Source organism: Cyanistes caeruleus, chromosome 34 (assembly GCF_971803275.1).
Source record: "Cyanistes caeruleus chromosome 34, bCyaCae1.hap1.1, whole genome shotgun sequence".
In the NCBI taxonomy this organism is placed as follows: domain Eukaryota; kingdom Metazoa; phylum Chordata; class Aves; order Passeriformes; family Paridae; genus Cyanistes; species Cyanistes caeruleus.
In genome coordinates this window covers 1,778,357-1,794,173 of record NC_141735.1, presented here as the reverse complement: position 1 = coordinate 1,794,173, position 15,817 = coordinate 1,778,357, and the positions used below count along the sequence as shown (strand labels likewise).

General features: G+C 50.7%; 1 protein-coding gene across 1 annotated transcript in view; it reads right to left on the bottom strand.

Moving 5' to 3' along the window:
• HNRNPUL2 (heterogeneous nuclear ribonucleoprotein U like 2) overlaps positions 1–15,817 on the bottom strand; it is a 52,262-nt gene that overhangs the window by 21,769 nt on the left and 14,676 nt on the right. The window contains exons 5-9 of the mRNA XM_086871132.1: positions 13,142–13,232; positions 10,832–10,944; positions 7,462–7,728; positions 3,915–4,037; positions 2,019–2,147 (exon numbers count right to left, since the gene is read on the bottom strand). Coding sequence (XP_086727258.1) covers positions 2,019–2,147; positions 3,915–4,037; positions 7,462–7,728; positions 10,832–10,944; positions 13,142–13,232 — 723 coding nt within the window. The remainder of the gene's footprint in view (positions 1–2,018; positions 2,148–3,914; positions 4,038–7,461; positions 7,729–10,831; positions 10,945–13,141; positions 13,233–15,817) is intronic.

The following is a 15,817-nucleotide window of genomic DNA, read 5'->3' as shown; positions in this document are numbered from 1 at the left end:
ATTCCCGGCTATTCTTTCCCGCCATTCCCAGTCCTTTTCCTGCCATTCCCGGCTCTTTTCCCGCCATTCCCGGCTATTTTTTCCCACCATTCCCCATCATTTTCCCGCCATTCCCGGCCATTCTTTCCCACCATTCCCGGTCCTTTTCCCGCCATTCTGGGCTATTTTTTCCCGCCATTCCCAGCTATTTTTTCCCGCCATTCCCGGCTATTTTTTCCCGCCATTCCCAGTCCTTTTCCTGCCATTCCCGGCTCTTTTCCCGCCATTCCCGGCTATTTTTTCCCGCCATTCCCAGTCCTTTTCCCGCCATTCCCGGCTATTCTTTCCCACCATTCCCGGCTATTTTTTCCCACCATTCCCGCTCCTTTTCCCGCCATTCCCGGCTATTTTTTCCCGCCATTCCCAGCTATTTTTTCCCGCCATTTCCGCTCCTTTTCCCACCATTCCCGGCTATTTTTTCCCGCCATTCCCGCTCCTTTTCCCGCCATTCCCGGCTATTTTTTCCCGCCATTCCCCATCATTTTCCCGCCATTCCCGGCTCTTTTCCCGCCATTCCCGGCTATTCTTTCCCGCCATTCCCGGCTATTTTTTCCCGCCATTCCCGCTCCTTTTCCCGCCATTCCCGCTCCTTTTCCCGCCATTCCCGCTCCTTTTCCCGCCATTCCCGGCTATTCTTTCCCACCATTCCCGGTCCTTTTCCCGCCATTCCCGGCTATTCTTTCCCGCCATCCCCGGCTCTTTTCCCGCCATTCCCGGCTATTCTTTCCCGCCATTCCCCATCATTTTCCCGCCATTCCCAGCTATTTTTTCCCGCCATTCCCGCTCCTTTTCCCACCATTCCCGGCTATTTTTTCCCGCCATTCCCGGCTATTCTTTCCCGCCATTCCCGGCTATTCTTTCCCACCATTCCCGCTCCTTTTCCCGCCATTCCCGGCTGTTTTTTCCCGCCATTCCCGCTCCTTTTCCCGCCATTCCCGGCTATTTTTTCCCGCCATTCCCAGTCCTTTTCCCACCATTCCCGGCTATTCTTTCCCACCATTCCTGGCTATTTTTTCCCGCCATTCCCGCTCCTTTTCCCGCCATTCCTGGCTACTTTTTCCCGCCATTCCCGGCTATTTTTTCCCACCATTCCCGGCTATTTTTTCCCGCCATTCCCGGCTATTTTTTCCCGCCATTCCCGGCTATTTTTTCCCGCCATTCCCGGCTATTTTTTCCCGCCATTCCCGGCTATTTTTTCCCGCCATCCCCGCTCCTTTTCCCGCCATTCCCGGCTCTTTTCCCGCCGTTCCCAGCTGTTTTTTCCCGCCATTCCCGCTCCTTTTCCCGCCATTCCCAGCTATTTTTTCCCGCCGTTCCCGGCTCTTTTCCCGCCATTCCCGGCTATTCTTTCCCGCCATTCCCGGCTATTTTCCCGCCATTCCCGCTCCTTTTCCCGCCATTCCCGGCTATTTTTTCCCGCCATTCCCGGCTATTTTTTCCCGCCATTCCCAGCTATTTTTTTCCCGCCATTCCCGGCTATTTTTTCCTGCCATTCCCGCTCCTTTTCCCGCCATTCCCAGCTATTTTTTCCCACCATTCCCAGTCCTTTTCCCGCCATTCCCGGCTCTTTTCCCGCCATTCCCGGCTATTTTTTCCCGCCATTCCCGGCTATTTTTTCCCGCCATTCCCAGTTCTTTTCCCGCCATTCCTGGCTATTTTTTCCCGCCATTCCCAGTCCTTTTCCCGCCATTCCCGGCTCTTTTCCCGCCATTCCTGGCTATTTTTTCCCGCCATTCCCGGCTATTTTTTCCCGCCATTCCCGGCTATTTTTTCCCGCCATTCCCGCTCCTTTTCCCACCATTCCCGGCTATTTTTTCCCGCCATTCCCGGCTATTTTTTCCCGCCATTCCCGGCTCTTTTCCCGCCGTTCCCGGCTCTTTTCCCACCATTCCCGGCTATTTTTTCCTGCCATTCCCGGCTATTTTTTCCCGCCGTTCCCGGCTCTTTTCCCGCCATTCCCGATGTTTTTCCCGGGATACCTGGTCGAGGATGAAGTTGCGGCGGGCGCGGGGGGCGATCTGCACCAGCTTGCTAAGGCACTGCGCCGCCTGCTGAGTCAGCAGCTCCCGGCTCTTGGCATCCAACTCCTCCGGCTCCGGCCCCCGCGTCTGGCCCGGAACCGTTCCCAAGTTATCCCGGGATTGTCCCGGGATTGTCCCACGATTATCCCAGAATTATCCCGGGATTGTCCCGGGCTTGTTCCCAAATTATTCCCAAATTATCCTGGGATTGTCCCGAGATTATCCCCAAATTATCCCGGGATTGTCCCAGGATTATTCCCAAATTATCCCCAAGTTATCCCGGGATTGTCCCAGAATTATCCTGGGATTGTCCCGGGGTTGTTCCCAAATTATTCCCAAATTATCCCGGGATTGTCCCAGAATTATCCCGGATTTATTCTTAAATTATCCCAGAATTATCCCCAAATTATCCCGGGATTGTCCCAGGATTATCCTGGATTTATTCTCAAATTATCACCGAATTATCCTGGGATTGTCCCGGGATTATTCCCAAATTATTCCCAAATTATCCCGGATTTATTCCCAAATTATCCCAGAATCATCCCCAAATTATCCCAGGATTGTCCCGGGGTTATTCCCAAATTATTCCCAAATTATCCCAGAATTGTCCCGAGATTATTCCCAAATTATTCCCAAATTATTCCCAAATTATCCCAGATTTATTCTTAAATTATCCCAGAATTATCCCCAAATTATCCCGGGATTGTCCCGGATTTATTCCCAAATTATCCCCAAATTATCCCGGGATTATCCCAGAATTCCCCCAATCCCAAATTCCCAGAATTCCCGGAATTCTGTCGCCCGCTGACCGTCAGCTGGTGCAGGACCCAAATCCCATCCCCCGATCCCAATCCCGAATTCCCCGATCCCAAATTCCCGAATTCCCGGATCCTGAATTCCCAGGATCCCAAATCCCATCCCCCGATCCCCATCCCGAATTCCCAGCATTCCTGAATTCCCCATCCTGAATTCCCGAATTCCCGGATCTGGAATTCCCAGGATCCCAAATTCCCGGGGTCCCAATCCCCAATTCCCAGGATCCCAAATCCCATCCCCCAATCCCAATCCCAATCCCGAACTCCCGGCATTCCCGAACTCCCGGCATTCCCGAATTCCAATTCCCGAATTCCCATTCCCGAATTCCCAGCATTCCTGAATTCCCGGCATTCCCGAATTCCCGGCATTCCCGGCTTCCTGATCCCGAATTCCCAAATTCCCGGCATTCCCGGCTTCCTGATCCCGAATTCCCCATCCCGAATTCCCCATCCCGAATTCCCCATCCCGAATTCCCGGCATTCCCGAATTCCCGAATTCCCGGGATCCCGCCGTCTCTGACCGTCAGCTGGTGCGGGACCCAAATCCCATCCCCCAATCCCGATCCCGAATTCCCGGATCCGGAATTCCCGGGATCCCAATCCCAAATTCCCAGGATCCCAAATCCCATCCCCCAATCCCAATCCCGAATTCTCGAATTCCCGGGATCCGGAATTCCCAGGATCCCAATCCCGAATTCCCCCCAATCCCAATCCTGAATTCCCGGGATCCTGAATTTCCGGGATCCCAATCCCAAATTCCCAGGATCCCAATCCCTAATTCCCGGCATTCCCGAATTCCCGGAATTCCCAGGATCCCAATCCCAAATTCCCAGGATCCCAAATCCCATCCCCCAATCCTGAATTCCCCGCATTCCCGGCATTCCCGAATTCCCGGATCCCGCCGTCTCTGACCGTCAGCTGGTGCAGGACCCAAATCCCATCCCCCAATCCCGAATTCCCGGCATTCCCAGCATTCCCGGATTCCCGGCATTCCCGGCATTCCCGGATTCCGGAATTCCGGGATCCCGCCGTCTCTGACCGTCAGCTGGTGCAGGACGCGCTCGGTGCCCAGGATGTTGTAGCGTTTCTCCCGATTTTCCTGGGAATGTTTCTGTGCCCACTGAGTCTTCCCGGAGCCCGGGAGCCCCACCATGAGCAGCACCTGCGGGAAACACGGGAATTCCCTGGGAAAACGGGAATTGTGGGCGGGAAAAACGGGAATTTCCAGGGGGAAAAACGGGAATTCCGTGGGAAAACGGGAATTCTGGGGGGGAAACGGGAATTCCAGGGGGAAAACGGGAATTCCGGGGGGGAAACGGGAATTCCCAGGGGAAAACGGGAATTCCCAGGGAAAAATGGGAATTCCAGGGGGAAAAACGGGAATTTCCAGGGGGAAAAACGGGAATTCCGTGGGAAAACGGGAATTCCGGGGGGAAAACGGGAATTCTGAGGGGAAAACGGGAATTCCCGGGGGAAAAACGGGAATTCCGTGGGAAAACGGGAATTCCAGGGGGAAAATGGGAATTCCCATGGAAAAACGGGAATTCCAGGGGGAAAATGGGAATTGGGGGGGGAAAACGGGAATTGTGGGCGGGAAAAACCGGAATTCCCATGGAAAAACGGGAATTCCAGGGGGGAAACCGCAATTCCAGGGGGAAAACGGGAATTCCCATGGAAAAACGGGAATTGTGGGGGGAAAAACCAGAATTCCCAGGGGGAAAATGGGAATTCTGGTGGGAAAACGGGAATTCCGGGGGGGAAACGGGAATTCCAGGGGGAAACACGGGAATTCCGTGGGAAAACGGGAATTGTGGGCGGGAAAACCGGGAATTCCCATGGAAAAATGGGAATTCCCATGGGAAAACAGGAATTCCGAGGGGGAAAATGGGAATTGTCGGTGGGAAACGGGAATTGTGGGGGGGAAAATGGGAATTCTCAGGGGGAAATGGGAATTCCCATGGAAAAACCGCAATTCCCATGGGAAAACGGGAATTCCCAGGGGAAATACGGGAATTGTGGGCGGGAAAACCGGAATTCCAGGGGGAAAAGGGGAATTCCCATGGGAAAAAGGGAATTCCCATGGAAAAACGGGAATTCCCAGGGGAAAACCGGAATTCCAGGGGGAAAAATGGGAATTGTGGGCAAGAAAAACTGCAATTCCCATGGAAAAACGGGAATTGGGGGGGGGGAAAGAGGAATTCCAGGGGGAAAATGGGAATTCCAGGGGGAAAACGGGAATTGGGGGGGGGAAAACAGGAATTCCCATGGAAAAACGGGAATTCCAGGGGGGAAACGGGAATTCCCATGGAAAAACCGGAATTGTGGGTGGGAAAACGGGAATTCCCATGGGAAAACGGGAATTGGGGGGGAAAAAACAGGAATTCCCATGGAAAAACGGGAATTCCAGGGGGAAAACGGGAATTGTGGGGGAAAAACGGGAATTGTGGGCGGGAAAAACCGGAATTCCAGGGGGAAAAACGGGAATTCCGTGGGAAAACGGGAATTCCAGGGGGAAAATGGGAATTGGGGGGGAAAACGGGAATTGTGGGCGGGAAAAACCGGAATTCCCATGGAAAAACGGGAATTCCAGGGGGGAAACCGCAATTCCAGGGGGAAAACGGGAATTCCCATGGAAAAACTGGAATTGTGGGGGGAAAAACCAGAATTCCCAGGGGGAAAATGGGAATTCCCATGGGAAAAACGGGAATTCCCAGGGGAGATACGGGAATTGTGGGTGGGAAACAGGAATTCCCATGGAAAAACCGGAGTTCCCATGGGAAAACAGGAATTCCGAGGGGGAAAATGGGAATTCCTGTGGGAAAACCGCAATTCCCGTGGAAAAACGGGAATTCCCAGGGGAAATACGGGAATTGTGGGCAGGAAAACCGGAATTCCAGAGGGAAAATGGGAATTCCCAGGGGAAAACCGGAATTCCCAGGGGAAAACGGGAATTGTGGGTGGGGAAATGGGAATTCTGCTCGGGAAAATGGGAATTCCCATGGGAAAAACGGGAATTGTGATGGGAAAAATGAGAATTCCCACGGGAAAATGGGAATTTCCATGGGAAAAATGGGAATTGTGGGGGGGAAACGGGAATTCTGATGGGGAAAATGGGAATTCCTGTGGGAAAACAGGAATTGTGGGGGGGAAAATGGGAATTCCCATGGGAAAAATGGGAATTCTGATGGGAAAATGGGAATTTCCATGAAAAAAACGGGAATTCTGATCGGGAAAATGGGAATTGTGGGTGGGAAACGGGAATTCCCATGGGAAAACTGGAATTCCGAGGGGAAAAATGGGAATTCTGATGGGAAAAATGGGAATTGTGGGTGGGAAAATGAGAATTCTCCTCGGGAAAACGGGAATTCTGCAGGGAAAATGGGAATTGTGGGTGGGGAAATGGGAATGCTGATGGGAAAAATGGGAATTCTGGGAAATCCCAGAAAATCAAAAAAAAAACCAAAAAAATCCCAAAAAAATTCCCCAAAATTCCCTAAAAACTCAAAAAAAAACCCCCAAAAAATCCCTAAAAAATCCAAAAAAAATCCCTAAAATATCCCCAAAAAAATCCCCAAAGAAATCCCTAAGAAATCCCCTAAAAAACCCAAAAAAGTCCCTAAAAAATCCTAAAAAAATCCCCAAAAAATCCCCTAAAAAAATCCTAAAAAAACCCTAAAAAACCCAAAAAATCCCCAAAAAATCCCAAAAAACCCCCAAAAAAATCCCAAAAAAAATCCCAAAAAATCCCCAAAAAATCCCTAAAAAACCCAAAAAATCCCCAAAAAAATCCCAAAAAAATGCCCAAAAAATCCCTAAAAAACCCAAAAAATCCCCAAAAAAATCCCAAAAAAATCCTAAAAATACCCCAAAAAATCCCAAAAAACCCCCCAAAAAATCCAAAAAAAACCCCAATAAATCCCTAAAAAATCCTAAAAAAATCCCCAAAAAATAAAAAAAAATCCCCCAAAAATCCCTAAAAAATCCTAAAAGAACCCCAAAAAATCCCTAAAAAAATCCTAAAAAACCCCAAAAAATCCCCAAAAAATCCCTAAAAAATCCCAAAAAACCCCCAATAAATCCCAAAAAAATCCAAAAAAAATCCCCAAAAAATCAAAAAAATCCCCAAAAAATCCCTAAAAAATCCTAAAAAAATCCCTAAAAAAATCCCAAAAAAATCCCCAAAAACCCCCAAAAAATCCCTAAAAAATCCTAAAAAACCCCAAAAAATCCCCAAAAAATCCCAAAAAATCCCAAAAAATCCCAAAAAAAATCCCCAAAAAAATCCAAAAAAATCCCCAAAAAAACCCCCAAAAAACCCCAAAAAATCCCAAAAAATCCCAAAAAACCCCCCAAAAATCCCCAAAAAATCCCTAAAAAATCCGAAAAGAACCCCAAAAAATCCCTAAAAAATCCTAAAAGAACCCCAAAAAATCCCTAAAAAATCCTAAAAAAACCCCCAAAAAATCCCCAAAAAATCCCAAAAATACCCCAAAAAAATCCCAAAAAACCCCCCAAAAAATCCCCAAAAAACCTCAAAAAAATCCCAAAAAAATCCCCCAAACCCCCCCTCAGCGACCCCGCCGCACCTCGCACTCCTCGGTGCTCTTGGGCCCGGGCGGTGTCCGCACCCTGTCGGGCGCCGGGATGTGATGGATGAAGAGGAAGCCGTCGGGAACCGGCGCCAGCGGCTCCGGCCGCTGCCCGAAGTTGAGCTCGACGGCGCAGCCCTTGCAGAGCACGTGGGGCAGCAGCGCCCGCTCCCGCAGCGAATCCTTGCGCACCCGGAACGCCGCGCCCAGGTCCCGGCCGTTCTTGGAGAACGACAGCGACACCAGCGAGGGGTCCTCGAAATCCTGGGGGGGGAAAAGGGATCGGGGTTAGCGGGAATGGCGGGGATTGGGATTGGGGGGTCCTCGAAATCCTGCGGGGGGAAACGGGATCGGGGTTAGCGGGAATGGCGGGGATTGGGGGATTGGGATTGGGGGATTTGGGATTGGGATTTGGGGTTGGGGGTCCTCGAAATCCTGCGGGGGGAAAGGGATCGGGGTTAGCGGGAATGGCGGGGATTGGGGGATTGGGATTGGGGGATTGGGATTGGGGATTGGGATTTCGGATTGGGGGATTGGGGGATTGGGGGTCCTCGAAATCCTGCGGGGGAAAGGGATCGGGGTTAGCGGGAATGGCGGGGATTTGGGGTTGGGGATTGGGGGATTTGGGATTTGGGGATTTGGGAATTGGGATTGGGGGATTTGAGGTTGGGATCAGGGGGTCCTCGAAATCCTGTGGGGGGGAAAAGGGACCGGGGTTAGCGGGAATGGCGGGGATTTGGGGATTGGGGGATTTGGGGTTGGGGGATTGGGGGATTTGGGATTTGGGATTGGGGCTTTGGGATTGGGGGATTTGGGATTTGGGGATCTGGGATTTGGGGATTTGGGATTTGGGGATTGGGATCGGGATTGGGGATTTGGGGATTTGGGGATTGGGGATTGGGGATTTGGGATTTGGGATTTGGGGATTGGGATTGGGGGATTTGGGATTGGGGGATTGGGGGGTCCTCGAAATCCTGCGGGGGAAACGGGATCGGGGTTAGCGGGAATGGCGGGGATTGGGGGATTGGGGATTTGGGGATTGGGATTGGGGGATTTGGGGATTGGGATTGGGATTTGGGATTGGGGATTGGGGGATTGGGATTGGGGGATTTGGGATTTGGGATTTGGGATTGGGGGGTCCTCGAAATCCTGCGGGGGAAAAGGGATCGGGGTTAGCGGGAATGGCGGGGGATTGGGGGATTGGGGATTTGGGGATTGGGATTGGGGGGTCCTCGAAATCCTGCGGGGGGAACGGGATCGGGGTTAGCGGGAATGGCAGGGATTGGGGGATTGGGATTGGGGGATTGGGATTGGGATTGGGGGATTTGGGGTTGGGGGGTCCTCGAAATCCTGCGGGGGGAAACGGGATGGGGGTTAGCGGGAATGGCGGGGATTTGGGGTTGGGGATTGGGATTGGGGGATTTGGGGTTGGGGGTCCTCGAAATCCTGCGGGGGGAAACGGGATCGGGGTTAGCGGGAATGGCGGGGATTGGGGGTTGGGATTGGGATTGGGGGATTTGGGATTTGGGATTGGGGGTCCTCGAAATCCTGCAGGGGGAAACGGGATGGGGGTTAGCGGGAATGACGGGGGATTTGGGATTGGGGGATTTGGGGTTGGGATTGGGGGATTTGGGATTGGGATTGGGGGGTCCTCGAAATCCTGCGGGGGAAACGGGATCGGGGTTAGCGGGAATGGCGGGGATTGGGGGATTGGGATTGGGGGATTGGGGATTGGGGGGTCCTCGAAATCCTGCGGGGGGAAAGGGATCGGGGTTAGCGGGAATGGCGGGGGAATGGGATTTGGGGATTGGGATTGGGGGATTTGGGATTTGGGATTGGGATTGGGATTGGGGGGTCCTCAAAATCCTGCGGGGGAAACGGGATCGGGGTTAGCGGGAATGGCGGGGTTGGGATTTGGGATTGGGATTGGGGGGTCCTCGAAATCCTGCGGGGGAAAAGGGATCGGGGTTAGCGGGAATGGCGGGGGATTTGGGATTTGGGATTTGGGATTGAGATTGGGGGATTTGGGATTGGGGGATTTGGGATTGGGGATTGGGATTCGGGGGTCCTCGAAATCCTGCAGGGGGAAAAGGGATCGGGGTTAGCGGGAATGGCGGGAATGTTTGGGGATTGGGATTTGGGATTGGGATTTGGGGTTGGGGGGTCCTCGAAATCCTGCGGGGGGAAAAGGGACTGGGGTTAGCGGGAATGGCGGGGGATTGGGATTTGGGATTTGGGATTTGGGATTGGGGGATTTGGGATTGGGATTGGGGGATTTGGGATTTGGGATTTGGGGTTGGGGGGTCCTCGAAATCCTGCGGGGGGGGAAAGGGATCGGGGTTAGCGGGAATGGCGGGGGATTGGGATTTGGGATTTGGGGTTGGGATTGGGGGGTCCTCGAAATCCTGCGGGGGGGAAAAGGGACCGGGGTTAGCGAGAATGTTTGGGAATATTTGGGGATTGGGATCGGGATTGGGGATTTGGGATTGGGGGATTTGGGGATTTGGGATTTGGGGATTGGGGGATTTGGGATTTGGGGATTGGGGATTGAGATTTGGGATTGGGGGGTCCTCGAAATCCTGCGGGGGAAATGGGACCGGGGTTAGCGGGAATGGAGGGGGATTGGGGGATTTGGGGATTTGGATTTTGGGATTGGGATTGGGGGATTTGGGATTTGGGATTGGGATTGGGGGGTCCTCGAAATCCTACGGGGGAAAAGGGATCGGGGTTAGCGGGAATGGCGGGGATTGGGGGATTGGGATTCGGGATTTGGGATTTGGGATTTGGGGATTGGGATTGGGGGATTTGGGATTTGGGGATTGGGATTTGGGGACTGGGGAATTTGGGGAGTTGGGAATTTGGGATCCTCCTCTTTTCCCAGGTTTTCCCCCCAATTTCCCCCCGGATTTCCCCATTTTTCCCAAATATCCCCTCATTTTCCCAAATATCCCCTCACTTTTCCCAAATATCCCCTCACTTTTCCCAAATATCCCCTCATTTTCCCAGATTCCCCCCACTTTTCCCGGATTTTTTCCCCGTTTTTCCCGGATTTTTCCCCATTTTCCCCCATTTTCCCCCGTTTTTCCGGGTTTTTCCCGGATCTCTCTCCTGTTTTTCCCAGATTCTCCCCATTTTTCCCGGATTCCCCCCGTTTTTCCCCCATTTTTCCCCGTTTTTCCCCCATTTTTCCCGGATTTTTCCCCGTTTTCTCCCCAGATTCCCCCCGTTTTCCCCCGTTTTTCCCAGATTTTCCCCGTTTTTCCCGGATTTTTTCCCATTTTTTCCCATTTTCCCCCCATTTTCCCTGTTTTTCCCGGATTTTCCCCCGTTTTTCCCGGATCTCTCCCCCGTTTTCCCGGCTCCTCACCGCGAAGCAGCCGATGACGTCGCTCTCTCCGAAGCTTTCCCCGAATTCCTGGAATTTCCCGTTCTCCACCTTCAGCCCCCGCCCGTCGAAGCCGTAGGAAAACTCATCCTCGCCTGCAGAGGGAAAATTTGGGAATTCCGGGAATTCCCCACGGGAAAAGGGGGATTTGGGGGGGAAAAATGGGAATTCCGGGAATTTTTTGGGGAGAAAATCGGAATTTTCGGGGAGAAAATAGGAATTTAAGCAGAAAAATGGGAATTTTTTAGGAGAAAATGGGAATTTTTGGGGAGAAAATAAAAATTTAAGCAGAAAAATGGGAATTTTGGGGGGGAAAATGGGAATTTTCAGGGAGAAAATCGGAATTTAAACAGAAAAATGGGAATTTTTTGGAGGAAAATGGGAATTTGGGGGAGAAAAATGGGAATTTTGGGAATTTTTTGGGGAGAAAAAGGGAATTTTCGGGGAGAAAATCGGAATTTAAGCAGAAAAATGGGAATTTTAGGGAGGAAAATGGGAATTTTGGGGGGAAAAATGGGAATTTTGGGGGGAAAATGGGAATTTTTGGGGGGGAAAATCAAAATTTAAGCAGGAAAATGGGAATTTAGGGAATTTTTTTGGAGAAAATGGGAATTTGGGGGAGAAAAATGGGAATTTGGGGAATTTTTTGGGGAGAAAATGGGAATTTTCGGGGAGAAAATGGGAATTTAAGCAGAAAAATGGGGATTTTTGGGAGGAAAATGGGAATTTTTGGGGGGAAAAGGGGGATTTTGGGGGGAAAAATGGGAATTTTGGGGGGAAAATCAGAATTTAAGCAAGAAAATGGGAATTTTTTTGGGGAAAAGGGGGATTTAGGGGGGAAATGGGAATTTGGGGAATTTTTGGGGGAGAAAAGGGGAATTTTCGGGGAGAAAATCGGAATTTAAGCAGAAAAATGGGAATTTTTGGGGGGAAAATGGGAATTTTGGGAGGGAAAATGGGAATTTTGGGAATTTTTTTGGAGAAAATGGGAATTTTTTTGGGGAAAATGGGAATTTTGGGGGAGAAAATAAAAATTTAAACAGGAAAATGGGGATTTTAGGGAGGAAAATGGGGATTTTGGGGGGGAAAATGGGGATTTTGGGGGGGAAAATGGGGATTTTGGGAATTTTTTGGGGAGAAAAAGGGAATTTTGGGGGAGAAAATAGGAATTTAAGCAAAAAAATGGGAATTTTAGGGAGGAAAATGGGAATTTTGGGGGGAAAAATGGGAATTTTTGGGGGGAAATGGGAATTTTTGGAGGGGAAAATCAAAATTTAAGCAGGAAAATGGGAATTTTGGGAATTTTTTGGGGAGAAAAAGGGAATTTTCGGGGAGAAAATCGGAATTTAAGCAGAAAAATGGGAATTTGGGGGAGAAAAATGGGAATTTTGGGAGGGAAAATGGAAATTTTGGGATTTTGGTGCCGGATTTTGGGATTTTGGGCTGAAATTTGGGGATTTTGGGCTGAAATTTGGGGATTTTGGGCTGAGATTTTGGGATTTTGGGGCTGAATTTTGGGATTTTGGGCTGAGATTTTGGGATTTTGGTGCCAGATTTTGGGATTTTGGGCCGAAATTTGGGGATTTGGGGCTGAATTTTGGGATTTTGGGCTGAGATTTTTTGGGGGTTTTGGGCTGAGATTTTGGGATTTTGGGATCAGGAATGGATTTTGGGGCTGAAATTTGGGGATTCTGGGCTGAAATTTCGGGATTTTGGGATCAGAATTGGGGATTTTGGTGCCGGATTCTGGGATTTTGGGGTGAAATTTTGGGATTTTGGGCTGAAATTTCGGGATTTTGGGCTGAGATTTTGGGATTTTGGGATCAAGAATGGATTTTGGGCTGAGATTTTGGGATTCTGGGCCGAAATTTGGGGATTTTGGGCTGAGATTTTGGGATTCTGGGCTGAAATTTCGGGATTTTGGGCTCAAATTTGGGGATTTTGGGGCTGAATTTTTGGATTTTGGGCTGAATTTGGGGATTTGGGTGCCGGATTTTGAGATTTTGGGCTGAAATTTGGGGATTTTGGGGCTGAAATTTGGGGATTTTGGGCTGAGATTTTGGGATTTTGGGCTGAGATTTTGGGCCGAAATTTTGGGATTTTGGGCTGAGATTTTGGGGCTGAAATTTGGGGATTTTGGGCTGAAACTTCGGGATTTTGGGGCAGGATTTTGTGAATTTGGGCTGAAATTCGGGATTTTGGTGCCGGATTTTGAGATTTTGGGCTCAAATCTCGGGATTTTGGGCTGAGATTTCGAGATTTTGGGCCGAAATCTGGGGATTTTGGGCTCACCCAGCTGGGAGTGGGAGAAATCCACGGACCAGCCCACGCGCAGCAGCGGCACCTCGGAGCTGCCCTCCTTCCCGGGCAGGATCTGCGACACCTGCGGCAAAATTCCCCGTTTGGCATCAAACAACGGGGGAAAAACCCCAAAAAAAACCCCAAACCCCAAAAAAAACGGGCACCAAAACCCCCAAATCCACCTCAGGCTCTGCCAAAATACCCCCGGGAAAATCAAAATCTTGCCAAAAATTCCAAAACCGCCCCAAAAATTCATAAATTCTCTCCAAAACTGCACAAAAATCCCCCCAGAAATTCACAAATCTTCCTCAGAACAGACCAAAAATCCCTAAATCCCCCCAAAATTCCCAAATCTCCCTCAAAACGTTCCCAAAAATCCAAAAAAATTCCCCAAAATTCCCAAATCTCCCTCAGAACAGACCAAAAATCCCTAAATCCCCCCAAAATTCACAAATCTCCCTCAGAACAGACCAAAAATCCCCAAAAATTCCCCCAAATTTCCCTCAAAATTCCAAAAATTCCTCCATCCCCACCCAAAATTCCCAAATCTCCCTCAAAACGTTCCCAAAAATCCAAAAAAATTCCCTAAAATTCCCAAATCTCCCTCAAAATTCCAAAAATTCCTCAATTCCCCCCAAAATTCCCAAATCTCCCTCAAAACATCCCAAAAATCCAAAAAAATTCCCCAAAATTCCCAAATTTCCCTCAAAATGTTCCAAAAAATTCCAAAAAATTCCCCAAAATTCCCCAATCTCCCTCAAAACAGCCCCAAAATCAAAAAAAATTCCCCAAAATTCCCAAATTTCCCTCAAAATTCCAAAAATCCCTAAATCCCCCCAAAATTCCCAAATCTCCCTCAAAACGTTCCCAAAAATCAAAAAAATTCCCCAGAATTCCCAAATTTCCCTCAAACCCCCCCCAAAATTCCCCTTTCCCACCCCAATTCCCGTTTCCCGGTTTTTTCCCGTCGTTCTCGCTGTTGTTTCCGGCTGTTCTTTCCGGCTGTTCCCCTTTCCCGTTGTTCCCCTTTCCCGTTGTTCCCGCTGCCGTTCCCCCCCACTGTTCCCATTCCGCCTGTTCTCATTCCCGTTATTCCGGCTGTTGTCATTCCCGTTATTCCCGTGTTCCTGTTCTCCCTGTTCCCGTTATTCCGCCTGTTCTCATTCCCGTTGTTCCTGCTGTTGTCACTCCCGCTGTTCCCATCGTTCCGCCTGTTCCCATTATTCCTGTGTTCCTGTTCTCCCTGCTGTCATTCCTGCCATTGTCATTCCCCCTGTTCCCATCATTCCGGCTGTTCCCATTCCAGCTGTTCCCGTTATTCCCGCCGTTATTCCCGCTGTTCCCATTCCCGTTATTCCCATCGTTCCCCTGCTGTCATTCCTGTTGTCATTCCCGCTGTTCCCATCGTTCCGCCTGTTCCCGTTACTCCTGTGTTCCTGTTCTCCCTCTTGTCATTCCTGCCATTGTCATTCCCGCTGTTCCCGTTATTCCGGCTGTTCCCATTCCGGCTGTTCCCATTATTCCCCGCTGTTCCCATCATTCCGGCTGTTGTCATTCCCGCTGTTCCCATCATTCCCGCTGTTCCCATTATTCCTGTGTTCCTGTTCTCCCTGCTGTCATTCCTGCCATTGTCATTCCCCCTGTTCCCATCATTCCGGCTGTTCTCATTCCGCCTGTTCCCGTTATTCCGGCTGTTCCCGTTATTCCCGCTGTTCCCATTCCTGTTATTCCCATCGTTCCCCTGCTGTCATTCCCATTGTCATTCCCGCTGTTCCCATCGTTCCGCCTGTTCCCGTTATTCCTGTGTTCCTGTTCTCCCTCCTGTCATTCCTGCCATTGTCATTCCCCCTGTTCCCATTCCGGCTGTTGCCGTTATTCCGGCTGTTCCCATTCCCGCCATTCCCATCGCCATTCCCGCTATCCCGCCTGTTGTTACCATCCCCCGTTCCGGCTGTTGCCGTCGTTCCAGCTGTTCCCATTCCCATTCCCATCGTCATTCCCGCTATCCCGGCTGTTGTTGCCGTCATTCCGGCTGTTCCCATTCCCGCCATTCCCCTCATTCCGCCTGTTCCCATCATTCCCGCTATCCCAGCTGTTGTTGCCGTCCCCCGTTCCGGCTGTTGCCGTTACTCCGGCTGTTCCCATTCCCATTCCCATCGCCATTCCCGCTATCCCGCCTGTTCCTGGTATCCCGGCTGTTGTTGCCGTTATTCCGGCTGTTCCCGTTCTCTCCGTTCCCATTCCCCCCATTCCCATCACCGTTCCCGCTATCCCGGCTGTTGTTGCCGTCGTTCCGGCTGTTCCCATTCCTGCCATTCCCATTGTCATTCCCGCTATCCCAGCGGCTGTTGCCGTGGCCCGTTCCGGCTGTTGCCGTGGCCCATTCCGGCTGTTGCCGTGGCCCATTCCGGCTGTTCCCATTCCCCCCGTTCCCACTGTCATTCCCGCTATCCCGGCGGCTGTTGCCGTTATTCCGGCTGTTCCCATTCCCATTGTCATTCCCGCTATCCCGGCGGCTGTTGCCGTTATTCCGGCTGTTCCCATTCCCATTGTCATTCCCGCTATCCCGGCGGCTGTTGCCGTTATTCCGGCTGTTCCCATTCCCATTCCCATCACCATTCCCGCTATCCCGGCTGTTGCCGTGGCTCGCTCCGGCTGTTGCCGTTA